At 41.6% G+C, this 22,892-nt stretch overlaps 1 protein-coding gene across 4 annotated transcripts in view; it reads right to left on the minus strand.

Annotated features, from left to right (window-relative positions):
• LOC110520038 (cadherin-13) overlaps nucleotides 1-22,892 on the minus strand; it is a 606,276-nt gene that overhangs the window by 41,689 nt on the left and 541,695 nt on the right. For all 4 annotated transcript variants that reach the window (XM_036974547.1, XM_036974542.1, XM_036974537.1 and 1 more), the window contains one exon: nucleotides 16,789-16,931. In XM_036974547.1, coding sequence (XP_036830442.1) covers nucleotides 16,789-16,931 — 143 coding nt within the window. The remainder of the gene's footprint in view (nucleotides 1-16,788; nucleotides 16,932-22,892) is intronic.

Below are 22,892 nucleotides of genomic sequence, written 5' to 3' on the forward strand. Positions count from 1 at the left end.
GACAAAAACCTAAGAAAGAAATGTAGAAACCTATGCAAACAAAAACATAGATATCCAGAAAACCTGAGCCTACGCCTTCACTATGGTGAATCACTAAAACAATACAGAAATACATTACGAAAAAATAAGGAACAGCACGTCAGAAATCAGCTCAACGTACTTGAAGAATCAATAGAATCTAACCACTTCTGGGAAAATTGGAGAACTCTAAAATAACAACAACACGAAGAGTTATCTGTCCAAAATGAAGATGTATGGATAAACCACTTATCTAATCGTTTTAGCTCTATAACAATGATCAAATACAAATCTTAGAATCAACTATCAAAGACTAACAGAACCTACTGGATTTTCCAATTACATTGAATGAACTACAGGACAAAATACAAACCCTCCAACCCAAAAAGGCATGTGGGGTTGATGCTATCCTAAATGAAATGGTAAAATATACAGACCACAAATTCCAATTGGCTATACTTAAACTCTTTACATCATCCTTAGCTCTGGCACATTCCCCAATATTTGTAACCAAGGACTGATCACCCCAATCCACAAAATTAGAGACAAATTTGACCCCAATAAATACCGGTGATATGGGTCAACAGCAACCAAATTGACAAAAAAAACTAACAAAAAAAAGGCAAAGGGTTCTCATGCTTTGTTCATTTCAAAAAAGCTTTCGAATCAATTTGGCATGAGGGTCTGCTATACAAATTGATGAAAAGTGGTGATGGGGGAAAAACATACGACATTATAAAATCCATGTACACAAAGTGTGTGGTTAATATTGACAAAACAACACACACTTCTTTCCACAGGGCTGGGGGGTGATACAGGGATGCAGCTTAAGCCCCACCCTCTTCAACATATATATCAACGAATTGGCGAGGGCACTTAAACTGAAGTCAAATGTCTACTGTTTGCTGATGATCTGGTGCTTCTGTCCCCAACCAAGGAGGGTCTACAGCAGCACCTAGATCTTCTGCACAAATTCTGTCAGACCTGGGCCCTGACAGTAAATCTCATTAATACAAAAATAATGGTGTTCCAAAAAAGGTCCAGTTTCCAGGAACACGAATACAAATTCCATCTAGACACTGTTGCCCTAGAGCATACATACCTTGGCCATAACATCAGCGCCACAGGTAACTTTCACAAAGCTGTCAACGATCTGTGAGAAACGGCAAGAAGGTCCTTCTATGCAATCAAAAGGGACATAAAATTCAACATACCAATTAGGATCTGGCTAAAAAACTTGAATCAGTTATAGAACCCATTGCCCTTTATGGTTGTGAGGTATGGGGTCCACTTACCAACCAATAATTCACATAATGGGACAAACACAAAATTGAGCCTCTGCATGAAGAATTCTGCAAAAATATCCTATGTGTACAATGTAAAACACCCAAAAAATGCATGCAAAGCAGAATTAGGCCGATATTTGCTAATGATCCAAATCCAGAAAAGAGACGTTAAATTCTACAAACACCTAAAAGGAAGTGATTCCCAAATCCTCAATAACAAAGCCATCACCAACAGAGAAATTAACCTGGAGAAGATCCCCCTAAGCAAGCTGGTCCTGGAACTCCGTTCACAAACACAAACAGACCCCACAGAGCTCCAGGACAGCAACACAATTAGACCCAAACAAATCATGAGAAAACAAAAATATATTTACTTGATACATTGGAAAGAATTTACAAAAATAATTAGCAAAAAATAGGATGCCACCACCGATAAATCCACGATAATTGAGAATTTCAATAAGCATTTCTCTATGGCTGGCCATGCTTTTTCACCTGGCTACCTCTACCCTGGTCAACTGCCCTGCACCCCCCACAGCATCTTCCCCAAGCCTCCCCATTTCTCCTTCATCCAAATCCAGATATTTGATGTTCTGAAAGAGCTTCAAAATCTGGGTCCTTATAAAACAGCCGGGATTGACAATCTGGACCCTCTCGTTCTAAAATTATTTGCCGAAATCATTGCAACCCCTAATGCTAGCCTCTTCAACCTCTCTTTCGTATCGTCTGAGATCCCCAAAGAATGGAAAGCTGCCGCGGTCATCCCCCTCTTCATAGGGGGAGACACTCTAGACCCAAACTGCTACAAACCTATATCTATCCTACCCTGCCTTTTTAAGGTCTTCGAAAGCCAAGTTAACAAACAGATCACTGACCATTTCGAATCCCACCGTACCTTCTCCGCTATGCAATCTGGCTTCCGGGCTGGTCATGGGTGCACCTCAGCCACGCTCAAGGTCCTAAACAATATCAGAACCACCATCGATAAGAGACAATACTGTGCAGCTGTATTCATCGACCTGGCCAAGGCCATCGACTCTCTCAATCACCACATTCTTATCGACAGACTCAACAGCCTTGGTTTCTCAAATGACTGTCGCTCTTGCTGCTGGTGATTCTCTGATCCACCTCTACGCAGACGACACCATTCTGTATACTTCTGGCCATTCTTTGGACACTGTGCTAACTAACCTCTAGACGAGCTTCAATGCCATACAACTCTCCTTCCGTGGCCTCCAACTGCTCTTAAATGCAAGTAAAACTAAATGCATGCTCTTCAACCAATCGCTGCCCGCACCTGCCCACCCATCCAGCATCACTACTCTGGACGGTTCAGACCTAGAATATGTGGACAACTACAAATACCTAGGTGTCTGGTTAGACTGTAAATTCTCCTTCCAGATCCACATTAAGCATCTCCCATCCATAACTAAATCTAGAATCGGCTTCCTATTTCGCAACAAAGCAACCTTTACTCATGCTGCCAAACATACCCTCGTAAAACTGACTATCCTACTGATCCTCGACTTCGGCGATGTCATTTACAAAATAGCCCCCAACACTCTACTCAACAAATTGGATGCAGTCTATCACAGTGTCCTCCGTTTTGTCACCAAAGCCCCATATACTACCCACCACTGAGACCTGTATGCACTCGTTGGCTGGCCCTCGCTTCATATTAGATCGCCAAACCCACTGGTTCCAGGTCATCTACAAGTCTTTGATAGGTAAAGCCCCGCCTTATCTTAGTTCACTGGTCACCATAGCAGCACCCACAGTGTGCAATCACAGCAGCAATATTTGTGACGTGTTGCCACAAGAAAAGGGCAACCAGTGAAGAACAAACACTACCGTAAATACAGCCTATATTGATGTTTATTTATTTTCCCTTTTGTACTTTAGCTACTTGCACATCATTACAACACTGTATATAGACATATTCTTTTGGAACTTTTGTGAGCTTAATGTTTGCTGTATTTTTTTATTGTTTATTTTACTTTTGTTTATTATTTATATCACTTGCTTTGGAAATGTAAACATATGTTTCACATGCCAATAAAGCCCAATAAATTTAAATTGAATTGAATATGAAAGAGAGAGATATATAGAGCGACAAGGTTAATGAGAGAGAGACGAGACAGGGGAGAAAACTGAAGGCGAGGCAGCGTTGGACTGTAATCTCCTCCGCTTCCCGACCATATCCCATTACAACGCCATTAGATCGGACCGGATGCTGGCTCCTCTCCCCCTACCCACTCCGTCCTCCCCTGCACGGCCCGCTTCAAAACTCTGGGTCGTAATTGATTGGCTGTGCAGAAACACATGTCTGCTATGTAGTTAGCCTCCTCACCTGCAGCTTTACTTCTCATAAAGGGTCAGCTCTGACTAAAACACAGAGGGTGAAAAGCAGCACTCAGACCACTCAGAGGGGTGAGGTATCCTGGCTCATTCTCCCATCCCTTTCTATCTCTCTCTTGTATTGGAGCATGTGATCTGCAGACCTGGCTGCTGGAAGGACCTCTATGAGACAGCTTGTTTTGTTGTTAGATGTTGAGGGGAAGCAGAGGTCTTTTAAACACTTTTATTGGTGCAGCTAGCAAGCCAGCCAGCAGGCCAGTTAGAGCTGATCCAGTCCATTCAGAATGCTTCAATCTGTTAAAGTCACAATCAGTCCCAAATCCCAAATTAGCCAGGAATTGATTCATTAATGATAGGTATCACGGCCCTCACTGAGTCCCTTATTAAGCAGTAAAATCACAGCAAGACACAGATCTATAGAATTTAGATCAGCAGTCTATCAGACAGAGGCATAGTCAGTGGTGACTGATCTAGAATGCAGATGTATTGCAGTGGGCTGACACATGAGTCACACTGCTGTCCCCGTCGAGACAGTCTCCCTGTACTCTGCTAGTTAGCGTTACTCCATCTCAATTCCCTCTCTCTCTATTACCCTCTGATTCAACACACTGTCTGACTGGAGATGTGGAGCAGACATAACAGACACTTCGCTCTAAATCATTGTATCAGAACAGTTCTGAATGCTGGAAATTACTCAGGCCATTACGGGGACGAACATCTCATTCTTTGCACTTAGCATAGCAATGACGCAGGACAAGCAGAGCAGAAGTTATCTGAGGTACTGAAAGGAGAGAGGCATGCCGTTAATGGAGGGAAAGAGCACTGGTTTTCTCACTAAGTGAAGCACGGATGGAGTTGTTTTTCTTTAAGTTGAATAGTGCAGAGCACTGCAGACAGTACAGGTGTTTGATTGACAGGTCTTCAACTCATCCAGGGTTATGAGACTACATTCTGGCCTGTGGCGATGAGCTGCCAAATGAATCTGAATCATGTTGAATCAGATCTCTATGGAGCTGTGCACCAGAGCTGAGATACAAAACACACAGACACCTCGCTCGCTGCTCCTTCTTAGCTTTCAATTACACTAGAACGGAAGCCAGTTTGCTCTGATGAATACCGAGGCATCACCCTGCTTAAATGTGTGGATAATATCCCTGGGTGGGTGTGCAGTGCAGCGCAGTGCAGCGCAGCGGTGTTCTGAGCGGGCTCTCCCTCTACATAGCGTCTGTATGGAGGTCGAGTATGTCACCGTAAACAAACCGCGCTCAGCTCCTTCATGCATACATAAAGAGCTGCTGATATGAGGCAAGGTGACGGGTGGTAGGGGGCTTTGATAATGTATTCATCACTCTAACTGACAAGTGCAGCCCACCAGGAGGGTGTTTCACATTTTTAATAAAGAGCCATTCAACATCATGCAGGACACAACACAACGCTGACACTGAACATCACCTAAGACCTTGACTAGAGCATTCACATAAACATGTGCATGTTTCTTTTTCCTTTAATATTTTACTATCTCACATAGTAGTAGGGGGTTTTGGGAGTGATACCATTATTAGATAAGCAGATAGGATTCAGACCCAAACCTTGGAAATGTTCAACACAAACACGTTAACCTCTAAATCAGGGTCACACAGTGTTCCTTGGAAGTCTTAAATCTACTTTGAAACAAAAGTATACACCTCACACACATGGTTATGGGCTTAAAAAAGAAGACACCTGTACCATGTCAGATATAGAGTTTAAATGTATAAAATGTTGAGTTTGCATCCCAATATTACACTTTATATACATCACAGAAGACTGAAATATAACAAAACCGTTTGACATAGAAACACTTGAATGAATGTATTAATGATGACATTTTGAAAAATACAAATATATTCCATCAATGAGGCCACTAGAGGGCAATTTGGTCATTTGACTGCAGGAAATGGCCAAAAGCATATAAAATACACACAAGGGGGACTGAAAGAGTCCTCTGTAGGGCATTAGAGATCAGGAGAAAATCCCACTGACGAGGGAGTCCAAAATAAACACCCAGGAAACCCCTTCTCCTAAAAACAGTATCTCTCCTTTACCTTCATCTTTCTGATAGCTCCACTGTGCAAGGCCATCAGGTGTTGTAGTGAGGCAAAGCTCTGTGGAATTCACCCGGTCATTCCAAAAAGAAGGAGCGTTTTCTGACACGCAGAGAAATGTTTTACGGTGTATCTGGAACATAGTAATTCAGGTGAATCTGCAACTTCACACACCAACGAGTGCAACATGGATCCATTTATTTCTCCTTCTTGTAGAACAATGGCTCAGCCACGCAGACTGAGCACAGTCCTCACCTCACTGCTCTCTGGCTGGCTGCAGGGCAAATGGAGGACACCCAGGTCAGTTGACCCGACTGTTAGAACCAAGAAGTCCATGAGGATTTGTATTATTTTTTTGTTACCAACTTTTTATTATTATTATTTTTTTCTGTGAGGGTTTCAAATCACAGGCAGGCAATAATATTCAAGATGTACATAAATTCACCCTCCATCCTTGCGACCAAATAACCCTCCTCTTACCCACCCCTTCCCTGTGTGCCTGAAAGAAAAGAAAGTAAAAAAAGATGAAAATACAGTGCCTTCAGAAAGTATTCTGACCCCTCCTGTCTCAGCCTCCAGTATTTATGCTGCAGTAGTTTATGTGTCGGGGGGCTAGGGTCAGTTTGTTATATCTGGAGTACTTCTCCTGTCCTATCCGGTGTCCTGTGTGAATTTAAGTATGCCCTCTCTAATTCTCTCTTTCTTTCTTTCTTTCTCTCTCTCGGAGGACCTGAGCCCTAGGACCATGCCTCAGGACTACCTGACATGATGACTCCTTGCTGTCCCCAGTCCACCTGGCCGGGCTGCTGCTCCAGTTTCAACTGTTCTGCCTGTGATTATTATTATTTGACCATGCTGGTCAATTATGAACATTTGAACATTTTGGCCATGTTCTGTTATAATCTCCACCCAACAAAGCCAGAAGAGGACTGGCCACCCCACATAGCCTGGTTCCTCTCTAGGTTTCTTCCTAGGTTTTGGCCTTTCTAGGGAGTTTTTCCTAGCCACTGTGCTTCTACACCTGCATTTCTTGCTGTTTGGGGTTTTAGGCTGGGTTTCTGTACAGCACTTTGAGATATCAGCTGATGTACGAAGGGCTATATAAATAAATTTGATTTGATTTTGATTTGATTTATTCCTACCTGTTGACTTATTCCATATTTTGTTGTTACAGCCTGAGTTCCAAATTTATAAAAAAAAAAAATTCTCACCCATCTACACATAATGACAAAGTGAAAACATGCTTTTAGACATTTTTACAAATGCATTGAAAATGATATACAGAAATATCTAATGTACATAAGTATTCACACCCTTGAGTCAATACTTTGTAGGATCCCCTTTGGCAGCGATTACAGCTGTGAGTTTTTCTGGGTATGTCTCTAAGAGCTTTCCACACCTGGATTGTGCAACATTTGCCTAAGATTTTTTTCTAAATTCTTCAAGCTCTGTCAGATTGGTTGTTGATCATTGCTAGACAACCATTTTCAAGTCTTGCCATAGATTTTCAAGTAGATTTATGCCAAAACTGTAACTCGGCCACTCAGGAACATTCACGTCTTCTTGGTAAGCAACTCCAGTGTAGATTTGGCCTTGTGTTTTAGGTTATTGTTACTGAATGGTGGATTCATCTCCCACTGTCTAATGGAAAGCAGACTGACAGATTTTCCTCTAGGATTTTGCCTGTGCTTAGCGCCATTCCGTTTCTTTTTTTATCCTGATAAAGTCCCCAGTCCTCAACGATTAAAAGCATACCCATAACATTGTTTTATTTAACCTTTATTTAATTAGGCAAGTCAGTTTAGAATGAACTCTTCTTTACAATGACGGCCTACCCTGGCCAGGCCTGGACGACACTGGGCCAATTGTGCGCTGCCCTATGACACAGCCACCACTATGCTTCAAATATGGAGAGTGGTACTCAATGATGTGTTGTATTGGATTTGCCCCAAACATAATACTTTGTATTCCTTTGTATTCAGGACAAAAATGTCATTGCTTTGCCACATTTTTTGCAGTATTAATTTAGTATTAATTTAGTGCCTTTTTGCAAACAGGCTTCATTCTTTTCACTCCGTCAATTAGGTTAGTATTGTAAATTCAATGTGCCCTTTTAGGTTTTAGATAGCACCTGTTTTTCTAAGAGTGTACGATGATCATACCAGATTAATTGTTATCTACGAGCCAACATTTTAAGAGTGTTTCCCAAGCAAGCACGTAGAGAGAATGTTCACTAAGTGAGTCGTTAGACCATGTGTCGATACTATTGGCTGCTTCAATAGTGTTGAAATCAATTTCATGTTTATTCAATTGAGTTATATTTTGCAACTAGGCTACTGCCTGTAATGTTTGCATGTGTTTCATGATGTGTGACATAATGTGTGCATTGATTTACCCAATCTGTGACTTAGTGCATTATTATTGCCTAAGTACTGTATAACAAGCCGCCTCAATAGCCTACTTCCAGCCATAGGTGGTAATACACTGTATCTCTGGGAGCTGATCCGTCGTCAGTATTGTGGAATAATTGTAATGTTAAAAAGTTTGTTGCTGGCTGAAAAGTTAAGAACTACTGAATTATAAAGGAGGAAGTAGAGCGAGGAAATCAATGACGATAGTATACGCTGCCCCTGGACCACATTACAATGTCTTCCTTTCCCCTCTCACGCGGACCCCCAGCCTATATCCATAGAATAATATACAGTAAGACTTTGTTTTTATCTATCTCTCTTCTCCTTCCCATTCTCTACCGAATCCCTTACATTTATTTTTATCTATATATATTTTCTACCCTCGCTCTCTTTCTCTTGCTTTTTCTCCCTTCCCTTTAGAAGGGAAGGGAAGAAACAAGGACCATCCCCCTCAACCCCTCTCCCTCCCTCTCTCAGCCAGAGCACTCTGCTGGTCAGTTGGAGGCCTGGAACATTCCTTTGAGTGTTCCAGATAAAGTTGTGTGTCAGATCGATACCCTGTTAGTAGCTGGCATAGGTGTGTTGTCATGCAATCATCTAAAAGATCATTGTAGACAAGCTTCAGCCTGTCTATGACAGAGCACTTTCCTCAGGCCAGGTGACACGCACACACACACACACACACACACACACACACACACACACACACACACACACACACACACACACACACACACACACACACACACACACACACGTAAACAAACAAGAAAATACACACACAGAATGGCATGCAGTGCACGGAACCTCGGTTAGCTGTGGAGACATGGGCCATTACTCCAGCATAGCCCCAGAGGGCATGTTCTTAGACCTACAACACATGGCTCAAATGGCCATCAAAAACTATGATTTACGAGCAGGTTACGGCAGCAGCTAGACTGATCGGTGCATGAACATCATAACAGACAATAATTTTACAGAAAAATCTGCAAAAAAATCATGACATATTGTTATCATAACTGTCAAATCATGATGTCCGAACTAGGCTATTGAGAGCAATTGTCCAGATAGTACAGCTGGAATCAGATAATTAAACCCCTTTATTGACATTATGCATATTAATGAATCAAATACTGCTGGCACAAAATGTAGACTCATAATTCATGCTGGCAATGACAAACTACACCACACTACACCATATTCCAGATCAGTTTCTTTCCTGCGGTCGCATCCCCATCATCTGCCTCTAAGACAGTCTGTCATTTCACATGCTTGTTCTTCCAACTGCTCAAACCACTCTCCCTTGCTCCTTCTCTTCAACTCTCTCTCGCTCGTGAAAGAAGGAGTGGGACTGAAAGGGTGACAAGTGGACAGAGCTATGGTGCTGGAAACATTCACAGATATGTTTGTCTCCAGATCTCATCTGAGTCTGGTCGGCCGCTGGACTCGCCCCAGCCCTGCAGTCCCAGAGCACCATCGGACTAGAGTGGAAACCCGCCCCGGCTTCCTCCTCTCCTATCACTCCAGCTCCTCAACTCTCCTCCCAGCTGCCCACTGCAATGAGGCTAGGAAACACTGTCACCACCGATAAATCCACGATAATTGAGAATTTCAATAAGCACATCTCTAAGGCTGGCCCCTACCCTTGTCAACAGCCCTGCACTCTCCACAGCAACTTGCCCAATCCTCCCCCATTTACCCTTCACCAAAATCCAGATAGCTGATGTTCTGAAAGAGCTGCAAAATCTGGACCCTACAAATCAGCCAGGCTAGACAATCTGGACCCTTTCTTTCTAAAATTATTTGCCGAAATTGTTGCATCCCCTATTACTAGCCTGTTCAACCTCTCTTTCTTATCGTCTGAGATCCACAAAGATTGGAAAGCTGCCGCGGTCATCCCCCTCTTCAAAGGGGGATGACTCTAGACTCAAACTGCTACAGATCTACAGTGCCTTGCGAAAGTATTCGGCCCCCTTGAACTTTGCGACCTTTTGCCACATTTCAGGCTTCAAACATAAAGATATAAAACTGTATTTTTTTGTGATGAATCAACAACAAGTGGGACACAATCATGAAGTGGAACGACATTTATTGGATATTTAAAACTTTTTTAACGAATCAAAATTCTGAAAAATTGGGCGTGCAAAATTATTCAGCCCCTTTACTTTCAGTGCAGCAAACTCTCTCCAGAAGATCAGTGAGGATCTCTGAATGATCCAATGTTGACCTAAATGACTAATGATGATAAATACAATCCACCTGTGTGTAATCAAGTCTCCGTATAAATGCACCTGCACTGTGATAGTCTCAGAGGTCCGTTAAAAGCGCAGAGAGCATAATGAAGAACAAGGAACACACCAGGCAGGTCCGAGATACTGTTGTGAAGAAGTTTAAAGCCGGATTTGGATACAAAATATTTCCCAAGCTTTAAACATCCCAAGGAGCACTGTGCAAGCGATAATATTGAAATGGAAGGAGTATCAGACCACTGCAAATCTACCAAGACCTGGCCGTCCCTCTAAACGTTCAGCTCATACAAGGAGAAGACTGATCAGAGATGCAGCCAAGAGGCCCATGATCCCTTTGGATGAACTGCAGAGATCTACAGCTGAGGTGGGAGACTCTGTCCATAGGACAACAATCAGTCTTATATTGCACAAATCTGGCCTTTATGGAAGAGTGGCAAGAAGAAAGCCATTTCTTAAAGATATCCATAAAAATTGTCGGTTAAAGTTTGCCACAAGCCACCTGGGAGACACACTAAACATGTGGATGAAGGTGCTCTGGTCAGATGAAACCAAAATTGAACTTTTTGGCAACAATGCAAAACGTTATGTTTGGCGTAAAAGCAACACAGCTCATCACCCTGAACACAACATCCCCACTGTCAAACATGGTGGTGGCAGCATCATGGTTTGGGCCTGCTTTTCTTCAGCAGGGACAGGGAAGATGGTTAAAATTGATGGGAAGATGGATGGAGCCAAATACAGGACCATTCTGGAAGAAAACCTGATGGAGTCTGCAAAAGACCTGAGACTGGGACGGAGATTTGTCTTCCAACAAGACAATGATCCAAAACATAAAGCAAAATCTACAATGGAATGGTTCAAAAATAAACATATCCAGGTGTTAGAATGGCCAAGTCAAAGTCCAGACCTGAATCCAATCGAGAATCTGTGGAAAGAACTGAAAACTGCTGTTCACAAATGCTCTCCATCCAACCTCACTGAGCTCGAGCTGTTTTGCATGGAGGAATGGGAAAAAATTTCAGTCTCTCGATGTGCAAAACTGATAGAGACATACCCCAAGCGACTTACAGCTGTAATCGCAACAAAAGGTGGCGCTACAAAGTATTAACTTAATGGGGTCTGAATAATTTTGCACGCCCAATTTTTCAGTTTTTGATTTGTTAAAAAAGTTTGAAATATTCAATAAATGTCGTTCCACTTCATGATTGTGTCCCACTTGTTGTTGATTCTTCACAAAAAAATACAGTTTTATATCTTTATGTTTGAAGCCTGAAATGTGGCAAAAGGTCGCAAAGTTCAAGGGGGCCGAATACTTTCGCAAGGCACTGTATATATATCCTACCCTGCCTTTCTAAGGTCTTCGAAAGCCAAGTTAACAAACAGATCACCGACCATTTCAAATCCCACCGTACCTTCTCCGCTATGCAATCTGGCTTCCGAGCTGGTCATGGGTGCACCTCAGCCACGCTAAATGATATCATAACCGCCATCGATAAGAGACAATACTGTACAGCTGTATTCATCGACCTGGCCAAGGCTTTCGACTCTGTTGTCGTGTCTTTGGCTATGACGGATTAAGTGATATGACATGCTATTCTATAAAATCTTTTCTCCGTAATTAAAATTACATGATTGAGCTAATCATGTAAATGTAATTACCTAGAGAGTCGGGACACCACAAAATAATATTTGTAGAGCTGTTATATTCCGAATAAACTCAAGAAGACCTAGTAATATTTTACATCAATAGCAGTCAGTATTAATCGTCACCTTAATTCAGTCTCATCTGAAAGTTGAAATTCTTGGTTATCTTCACGAACCCTGGCTAACAAGTTGAATCAGCAATACAATGTATTTGTATTTACTAAATACCTAACTAATCACACAGAATTACATATACAGAATGAATTATTCCTTGATTACAAATTACATCATAAAGGAAAACTTCCCTGGTGGACGGAACAGATATGACAGCTGGTTATACAAAAGAAAAGAGGCTGGGTTTGAGTGACAGAGCGGGAAGACTGAGGGACAAAGGAAGAAGCTGTGCTATTGTAAATACAGTATCTTATGCATTCTAAATTACCACCCATTTGGAAAAGGAAAATACAATAAATATTTACTCTGAGCTGCGCTTCGTTAGGTTGGTGGTAGATGGAAGGCTGTGTTGTCCTTTGTCTTTTGAAGAATGTCTCTGGTGGTCAATTGGATACGTTGTAGTAACATCGTTGTGTGTTGGGGAATAATCAGAATTAGTTGGTAACATAGGTGAGATGTTTTATATTCATCATATGTTTGTAAGTTACTTCTCATCAGAATGTTATTTTTGTATAATACTGTGGCGGGGTTGCAGTATCTGTTCTATGTCAAGACTAAGTTGCTTGGGCCGGAGAGAGGGGAGAGGTCAAGCGTTTATCTCTTGGCTCCACAATCTCACGCTGAGGTTGGCTTAGTTCTGTAGTTGACATGTTAGTCCTTTTAACGCAGAAGCTGCAGACCTCACGTACTTGTCGTCAAGGCTTTATATAGGAAGGGAGAGGAGGGCGTGTTTGAAAAGTTTTATAACCCATGTCCCTTCACAGGCGCGGCCACTGATTGAGCAAAGACCTACCCTTATGAAAACCCAAATCTCTCATTTGGAAGCTAAAATTACATTTCATCTCTTCACCAACAATTTTATATTCAAATATTTAAATTTAACAACAATTCCATGTGAATCCGATACCTCTAATGTGTAGACTTTCCACTGTAGAGTTTATGTCATCCTATCAGATGAGAATGTCTCAGATGACAACCGAACTGACATCATATTCATTAAGTACCACCGCATATGTTCAATTGGTCGGGTTACCAGAATATAGTTCATTTCCCCCCACCTTCTGATGTTCCCAGAATCTCTATGTTAACCAAGGGGTTTTCAAATGTCACATCAATAGGGTAGAGAGAGGAAAAAGGGGGGAAGAGGTATTTATGACTGTCATAAACCTACCCCCAGGCCAACGTCATGACACTGTCAATCACCACATTCTTATCGGCAGACTCAACAGCCTTGGTTTCTCAAATCACTGCCTAGCCTGGTTCACCAACTACTTCTCAGACAGAGATCAGTGTGTCAAATCGGAGGGCTGTTGTCTGGACCTCTGGCAGTCTCTATGGGGGTGCCACAGGGTACAATCACGGGCCGACTATCTTCTCTGTATACATCAATGATGTCTCTCTTGCTGATGAGGATTATCTGATCCACCTCCACGCAGACGACACCATTCTGTAAACTTCTGATCCTTCTTTGGACACTGTGTTAACTAACCTCCAGACGAGTTTCAATGCCATACAACTCTCCTTCCGTTTTGTCACCAAAGCCCCATATACTACCCACCACTGCAACCTGTATGCTCTCGTTGGCTGTCCCTCACTTCGTATTTGTCGCCAAACCCACTGGCTCCAGGTCATCTAGCAGCACACGCTCCAGCAGGTATATTTCACTGGTAACTCACAAAGCCAATTCAGAATTTGGCCACCTTTCCTTCCAGTTCTCTGTTGCCAATGTCTGGAACGAACTGCAAAAATCACTGAAGCTGGAGACTCATATCTCCAATTCTAACTTTATGCACCAGCTGTCAGAGCAGCTCACAGATCACTGCACCTGTACATAGCCTATCTGTAAATAGCCCATCAAACTACCTCATCCCCATATAGTTATTTATTTATTTTGCTCCTTTGCACCCCAGTATCTCTACTTGCACATTCATCTTCTGCACATCTATCACTCCAGTATTTAATTGCTATATTGTAATTATTTCGCCCCTATGGCCTATTTATTTCCTTACCTCCCTTATCCTACCTCATTTGCACACACTGTATATTAGAGGTCGATCGATTATGATTTTTCAACGCCGATACCGATTATTGGAGGACCAAAAAAAGCTGATTATTTTTATTTTTTTTAAATATATATTTGTAATAATGACATTTACAACAATACTGAATGAACACTTATTTTAACTTAATATAATACATCAAAAACATCTATTTAGTCTCAAATAAATAATGAAACATGTTCAACATGTTTGGGGTTTTAAGCTGGGTTTCTGTACAGCACTTTGAGATATCAGCTGATGTACGAAGGGCTATATAAATAAATTTGATTTGATTTGATTCAATTTGGGTTAAATAAAGCAAAAAGATAGTGTTGGAGAAGAAAGTAAAAGTGCAATATGTGCCATGTAAAAAAGCTAACGCTTAAGTTCCATGCTCTGAGCAAATATATATATATATATAAAAAAAGAAAGAAATCAGACGATTAATCAGTATCAGCTTTTTTTCATCCTCCAATAATCGGTATCGGTATCGGCATTGAAAAATCATAATCAATCGACCTCTAATATACAGTGTGTGCAAATGAGGTAGGATAAGTGAGGTAAGGCAATAAATTTGAAAGCTGGTGATTCCTTTTAACATGAGTCTTCAATATTCCCAGATAAGAAGCTTTAGGTTGTAGTTATTATAGATATTATAGGACTATTTCTCTCTATACCATTTGTATTTCATATTCCTTTGACTATTGGATGTTCTAATAGGTACTTTAGCCTTATCTCGGGAGTTGATAGGCTTGAAGCACAACGAAGAGCTGCTGGCAAATGCAGGAAAGTGCTGTTTGAATGAATGCTTACGAGCCTGCTGCTGCTTACCACCGCTCAGTCAGACTGCTCTATCAAATCATAGACTTAATTATAATATAATAACACACAGAAATACGAGCCTTAGGTCATTAATATGGTAAAATCCGGAAACTATAATTTCAAAAAGAAAATGTTTATTCTTTCAGTGAAATATGGAACCGTTCCATATTTTATCTAACAGGTGGCATCCCTAAGTCTAAATATTGGTGTTACATTGCACAACCTTCAATGTTATGTCATAATTATGTACAATTCTGGCAAATTAATTACGGTCTTTGTTAGGAAGAAATGGTCTTCACACACTTCACAATGAGCCAGGGGGCCCAAACTGCTGCATATACCCTGACTCTGCTTGCACTGAACGCAAGTGAAGTGACACAATTTTCCTAGTTAAAAGAAATTCATGTTAGCAGGTGATATTAACTAACTATGTAGGTTTAAAATATATACTTGTGTATTGATTTTAAGAAAGGCATTGATATTTATGGTTAGGTACACATTGGGTGCTTTTTTCGCGAATGCGCTTGTTAAATCACCCGTTTGGCGAAGTAGGCTGTGTTTCAATGATAAATTAACAGGCACCACATCTATTATATGCAACGCAGGACAAGCTAGATAAACTTGTAATATCATCAACCATGTGTAGTTAACTAGTGATTATGTGAAGATTGATTGGTTTTTATAAGATAAGTTTAATGCTAGCTAGCACTTTACTTTGGCTCCTTGCTGCACTCGCATAACAGGTAGTCAGCCTGCCACGCAGTCTCCTCATAGAGTGCAATTAAAATCAGCCATAATCGGCTTCTAAAAATGCTGATTACCGATTGTTGTGAAAACTTGAAATAGGCCCCAATTAATCGGCCATTCCGATTAATCGGTCGACCTCTGCTGTATATACACTTTTTCTATAGACTATTGACTGTATGTTTGTTTATTCCATGTATAACGCTATGTTGTTGTTTGTGTTGCACTGATTTGACTAATCTTGGCCAGGTCGCAGTTGTAAATGAGAACTTGTTCTCAACTGGCCTACCTGGTTAAATAAAGGTGAAAAAAAAGAAAGCCTCGCTAATATAATGTCTGTTAATAGATCTGTCAGAAGTTCCCTGAGGTCCTCCTAGTAGAGAGGAGCCCCTTCTACTGTCCTCTCACTCCCTCAAGGCTCAAGTGATGTGGGTCTGAGTGTGCCTCTCAAAGCCACAGTTCCAGATAGAACCCTTTTGGTACCAAGTAGTACCGTTTTGGTTTCCATGTAGAACCCTTTCCATAGAGGGGTCTACATGGAACCCAAAATGGTACTTCCTGGAACCGAAAAGTTTTTATTACCTGGAACCAAAAACGGTTATCCTATGTGGACAGCTAAAAAACCCTTTTTATAAGGGTCTACCTGGATGTCAAAACTCCAAGGCCTATGTAAACCCATGGTTATACATCACTTTGAGGAAATAGGAGAGGAACTATCTACAACTTTACAGTAATCACGCCATACCAGTTGTCATCCGTTCTACAGCAATCCTTTTTTTGTGTTGATGTACTAATTCAAATCTGTGACTTGTAAGGGTATTATTTGAGGATTAGACATGACATATGATTAAATATTCCTTATACCATATTCTCTCCAGATGCAGAATAGATTATCATCACACCATTTTTTGAGGACTCCACATCACTATTAAAAGAGATTTACTGAAACTCTGACTTACCGTTGTCTGTGGCCATGAAGATGGCAGTGTATTTGTTGTCTTGAACGTAAGGTGATTCTCTGTCCAGATTGGCAGAGGTGTTGACCGTACCTCTAACCGGGTTCACACTAAGCCAGTTAGCCGGGTCTCTCAGAACTGCAAACCTGAAAAGGGAACAGATGACAGCTGATCAGAATATAGTCAGGGCAATGCCATGGTGTCATGACTGTCCTGTGAGGATCAAAATAGGTCAGATTCAGCATGGCAATAAAAAACTTAAACCATACCCCCTCTCACACACAGAGGGGGGAGAAGGGAACCAGAGGTGGGTGTTGACAGCTCACCCCCTGTTGTAAATCTAGGACAGAAGTTTCAGCATCTCCCGCTCCAATATTCTCCATAGGAATGTGACTCTACACAGACCTCCCGCCAAAACTCTAACATGTTCTAAAGTGAATACTGGAACAATATATCTAACATAGAATGTGGGGAATGGTCAGAGGCGACCTAAAGAAACACTGATGTCGGTTTGCTTGTTATTTTGTGATGTCATTAAAAATGTTATAAAGGAAATACTGTAACTTGGGAAGTATACCCACTATATGTGTGAAGTGTCCATCCGATGCGTTGTGCATGAAATATGAAAAATTATGAAAGTATTTTTGTTAATGATTTTAGGCGCCATAGATTTACATAACTTTTCACAGTGAAAAGTCATGCCCCTGGGGGAGGTCAGAGAGCGTGTCAGCCTGACAGAACTGCCCTTTTGAACAAACTGTATAAAATGACGGGTTAAGAATTAACATATCCAAACAGAGAGACATGGAGCTGCAGCTCACGTTTAATGTGGTTTGAACTCTGAAATCTAAACTCGTGGTAGAAGAGATAAAGTCTCCTCCCAGACAATCATTGGTACGGCTGATTAGCTGTCCTAAGTAAGGTATCTTCGAAAGTGAATTTAAGTGGAACCATTCTACTACTCTTCTCAAATCACCATAGTACCCTACTCTCATCACCCCACTGGGGACCATCGACACGGCTGGCTCGCCTATCTTCAAATAAGCATCTTCCAGAGCAAATGGAAGGAGAATAAATTCTGTAGTTCTGTTCAGGACTACACGAAAAGTCACCGGATACCGGACGACTGCAGAGGAGAACAACAGAAGAAGACCTGAAAATGCCCAACTCCCTTTCCTAGGTGGCCTGGTTCCGGCAAATACACGAAGAACCAAGACATTTCAAGTAAATACATGCATGATCTCTTACTCAAAGAGGGCGGCGGTTTGTGTGCAAAGTATATGATTACTGTGAGAGTAGTTTCTAAATGTACCAACATATTATGTCTCTGTCCTCTCCCTCTGTCCCTCTCCATGTCTTTTGTAACAAGCAGCACTGAATCATAAGTAAGGCTCAAGTTTTTTCAGATGCAGGAGGTTAGGACGGTTCAGAATGATGATATGATATGAGGTTATGATTAATAAGATGACAGTTTATGGATGTGATAGGTAAAGACATTTAGAGTTTAATTCAGGAAATGGTAACTCTTTAAAGAACTAATCTCGTGGTGACCCAAATCCTAATGAGTTAGTTGTTACAATTAAACCTAGTTAGTTGATTAGATAAATAGCAGTCATCAGATTAATGAAAGTAAAGTCACGACAATGGTATGAGACAAATACAACATGATTATATATGGAGATACATTAGCTACCGTATTTTCCTGCTGTAGCCAGTTTGCTACAGCAGGAAAACAATTCTGCAGCAACAGAAGCTATTTTAGCTATGCAAGAATATCTCAGCAACAAAAGATTATACATTTGTATAGGACATCAGCTAGTAAGAGCTTTTTCAGTAAATATATTTTAACACTGTTTCTAAGGAAGATATTGAGACACTGAAATGACAATATCTATCAAAGACACAAAACTGTTGAATTGAAGCATGATGAGACTGCATATTTGAAGTGCAACGTGTGTTGTGTGAAGTTGAAGCTGAGGTTTAGTGGACGGTCTGTGTATGTCTGTGGATGCTCTGACTGTGGTTGGAGTGTGAAGATAATGGATGAACTCAGATAACTCCTCAGAGAATAATGTATTTGCGTGGAAAGCAGCTGATTCTGTGGTTGAGGGATGACCCTACTAATGTCATCCTGAGAGCCAGGTGATGGGAGGTGCATTTTGATTGGATGGGGAATGGTGATGTGCCTCTGGGGGTTCACATCTGTGTTCATGTCACACACCGCTGATTTAGTGGCTCAATCCCATTTGGCTCTGTTGGTAGAGCATGGCACTTGCAACACCAGGGTTGTGGGTTTGATTCCCACAGGGGACAAGAATGAAAAATGTATGCACTCACTACTGTAAGTTGCTCAAGATAAAAGTGGTTGCTGAGGGGAAGATGGCTCATAATAATGGCTGAAACGGAGCTAATGGAACGGCATCAAAAATATGGACACCGTGTATTTGACACCATTCCACTAATTCTCCTCCAGCTGTTACCACGAGCCTGTCCTCCCCAATTAAGGTGCTACTAAAATGTAAAATACACACACACAGCCCCAACCCTAAACTCTTTCAGTTTATCAATAAACACTCCACATGCACCTTTGTATTTTGCACACAAATACACACACTTCCTGGTTATTAGCCCTTCATCACTACCAGGCATCACAACATCACACAAGCTCATCACTTTAGAAAGAGGAAAACACAAGATGATTATCCTGCTGCTGTGGGTACACAGATAGTCACTTGATCTATTATAATATGGCTTGTATATTGTCTGCTTGCCTATTTGTTGATATAATCTATTCAGATGCAGCTTAAATGATAAAGCTTACAAAACATTTTCCATCACAGGTTATCCACAACATCATCATGTTTGACTCTCTGCAACTGTTCTTCTCTCGCACACACACACACACACACACACACACACACACACACACACACACACACACACACACACACACACACACACACACACAAATATAGAAAAGCTCAGAGCCAAAAATTGCCTGAACTGTTAAAAATTGACTTCACTTTCATAAAATGTCCAATAGCATAGTGATTTGCCCATATTTCTGCTTGAGTGGTAGAATTTATCCCCTGAGCTACTGTATACGGCAAATCCTGGCCTGACCCCTATTCTACTAAGAACTGAGCCCATTTCAGCTTTCATCGAACAGTTATACAGTAGCCTCCCAGCAGACACCTTATAGCAGGGTTTCCCAAACTCGGTCCTAGGTGCACATTTAGTTTTTTGCCGTAGCATTACACAGCTGATTCAAATAACCAATTCATCAAGCTTTGATTATTTGACTCAAATATGTAGTGCTAGGGCAAAAACCAAAACGTACACCCAGAGGGGTTAGGTGAAGGGGGGCACAGAGTCGGAGTTTGGGGAACCCTGCCTTATAGGACAGACCTTCTAGGACACAGTACAGCCCACTCAGGGCGAGTGCTTTTCCTACATAACAGGATGAGACAGTCTATTCTAGGATAATGCCGGTACCACACAGAGAGGACGTCAAGACAATGCAGCAGCACTCTTTAGGAGTAATCTGCTCACCCACACAGTACACATACTGTAGTTATCTCTGAGGTTGAGAGGCCTTTAGGATCCACAATAACACTACCATTGCATCAGATGCATATGGATTATGCATACAGTGTGTGTGTGTGTGTATGTGTGTGTGTGCGAGCGAGAGAGAGTGTGAGAGAGAGTGAGAAAGACAATGAGAGATTTGATTGGTTCTATTGTTTCTAACACAATATCCCTTCTTACTGACAGCAACTATTTCTGAAAAAGCTTGTACTAAGTGGTTTATTCTGCATCCTATTTTAAATACACTTATTGTAAGTGCATTGGATAAGACCATTTGCTAAATGAAGGACTGTAAGTGGACTGTAGAGAAAAGGACAGATACAGTAGAGTACATAGGTACATGAAAACACAGGATGTGTGTATGCTGTAAATTAGTGAGTGTATGGCTACAGTATGGATCTGTCTCTAACATCTGTTTCAGTGCAGCATGGGGTCCTTTGTTCATTAGTGTTTCCTGTGACAGTAGTGATGTCGTAAATTTCCCCAGCAGCTGGAGAGAAATGCTGACTCATACTGTACATCACATCACATTAGACAGGCCCAAATGCTCTGCTCTGCCTGCTCACCTCCTAATCCGGATGGGCAGAGGGGACAGTAATCACTGGAACACCAACACCCTGGCCCGCTCAGGGAGCAATGCACGTGTCCACATCTAGCATGCAAGGCACAGATCTGCTAAGTCTCCAATAAAAATGCCTAAATAGGCAATAACTCATTTATCTTTTTCACACTTGCACTTTTTTACGCTGTGTCAACCAAGTACATTTCCAGAGGTGTGTTGCATATTGATGCCCCCCTCTGTGCCTCTCCGTTTCAGGCTGGGGTGCTGGGGGCTGGGGTCTGTTTGCTGCTGGAGCAGGTGGATGGAAGTGGGGAAGGGAAATGCTACAGGCTTCCTCTCTAATATGTTGTTATTTCAAATGGCTGAATATGTAGCAGCATTTCAACCAATGTTTTTCTTCAGTATAACATTTTAAATGACTGCAATGATCACATTCCTGCAGGCCTCCCCCTCCCACACACACACACCAAAACCTGTCTGGCAGTGAAATGCCAATCTACCTAATCTTGACTATCCTGAGTGCACTTTGACTTAGACAAGTACATACTTCTGAGGTATGATGTTTTGGCAGCATTTCAAAGCCACCAAACATGCTCCCTCTCTCCACTGTCAGACAGCAGTGATCATTGACTGAAAGAAACAGAGGGAAGGAAGTCAATGCTAATGCTCCTCTCTATCAGTGAGCCACAGTATGTGAAAGAGACATTTGAGGGTAGCCATTACTTAATGTGAAATTCATGTGAAAAGTTTAGGGCCTGTTTTTGGCATCGGCAGTCTGTAGACTTTATCAGAATTCAGAACTAGCTGAGCAGGAATGAAGGAGGTAGAGATAACAGTAGAATGCAGAGGAGTGTGAATAAAGAAATTATGAAAGCAAGCCCTCTCTCTCATTCTCTCTACTTGTCTTATCCTTCACTACCTCGTTCACTCTCTCTTCATTTCATCAAACTGTCTGCTACTCTGAAAAAACATGCATTTATTTGTCAGTTGATAACAAGGTGAAAAGACAGAGATGTTGACTTTGATCGAGTCTGCCCCAGAGAGAACTGCAGCTACTGTATAATCAGAGAACTGATAGGGCCTGATAGGAAAATTACAGTCCCCCATGCTGCCCAACAATGCTCTGCTCTGGACCACAGGACAAATTGTCATTGTCACACCTGGTCATATTTCTATTTAATATTAGCACAATAGCAGGGCTGTAGAAAGGAAATATATATGATGGGCCGAGTGGGCAAAATAAACACAATGTGACTGGCCATCAATCAGTTGTCAGACAGAGCAGCTCAGAGGGAGTCAGAGCCCCTCGTCTGTCAGCACCGTCACCACACATCGTACCAGGCATCGTTTCGGTCGGGCTATTTATTGTGGCCTCGTTAACACTGTGACTGTCACTCCACATCCATTCTTCTAGGTCTGATGGGGGGGGACCCCACTGACAGCTCAAACCCGCCCAGCCATCTCTCCCCAGTCCAGGACCATCCCTAATACACTGGGACTGGGAGGTAGACTAGACTACAGCACAGATATCATAGAAGTAATTGAAACAAACAGTTGACACAGTCCTTTAGAGTCAAACACACCTCCGTCAGTACCACTAACACTGCTGCAGTCAAAGGTTCTGACAGCAACTCAATTAGCCCATGTCAGCTAAGACATTTTAGATTGGTCAGTTAGTCTATCTTAACTTGAAATAATCATGGTCGAATTACTGATCGGGCGGTCCACACTGATTTCATTAGTCCCTCTCACTCAGATATATTTAAAGAACATTTAAAGAACAGGCAAACATTTCTCTCCACCTTACGGCAAAATGTGTAGAATGCAGGAAATGATCTGTTAAACCGCTTATATTTCTCTCCACCAAATGGCAAAATTAGTAGAATTGCATGAAATTTGTTATAAAACTGCAACATTTTCTCTACACCCCATGGCAAAATGTGTATAATTGCAGGAT

Source organism: Oncorhynchus mykiss, chromosome 1, assembly GCF_013265735.2.
Source record: "Oncorhynchus mykiss isolate Arlee chromosome 1, USDA_OmykA_1.1, whole genome shotgun sequence".
Taxonomy (NCBI): domain Eukaryota; kingdom Metazoa; phylum Chordata; class Actinopteri; order Salmoniformes; family Salmonidae; genus Oncorhynchus; species Oncorhynchus mykiss.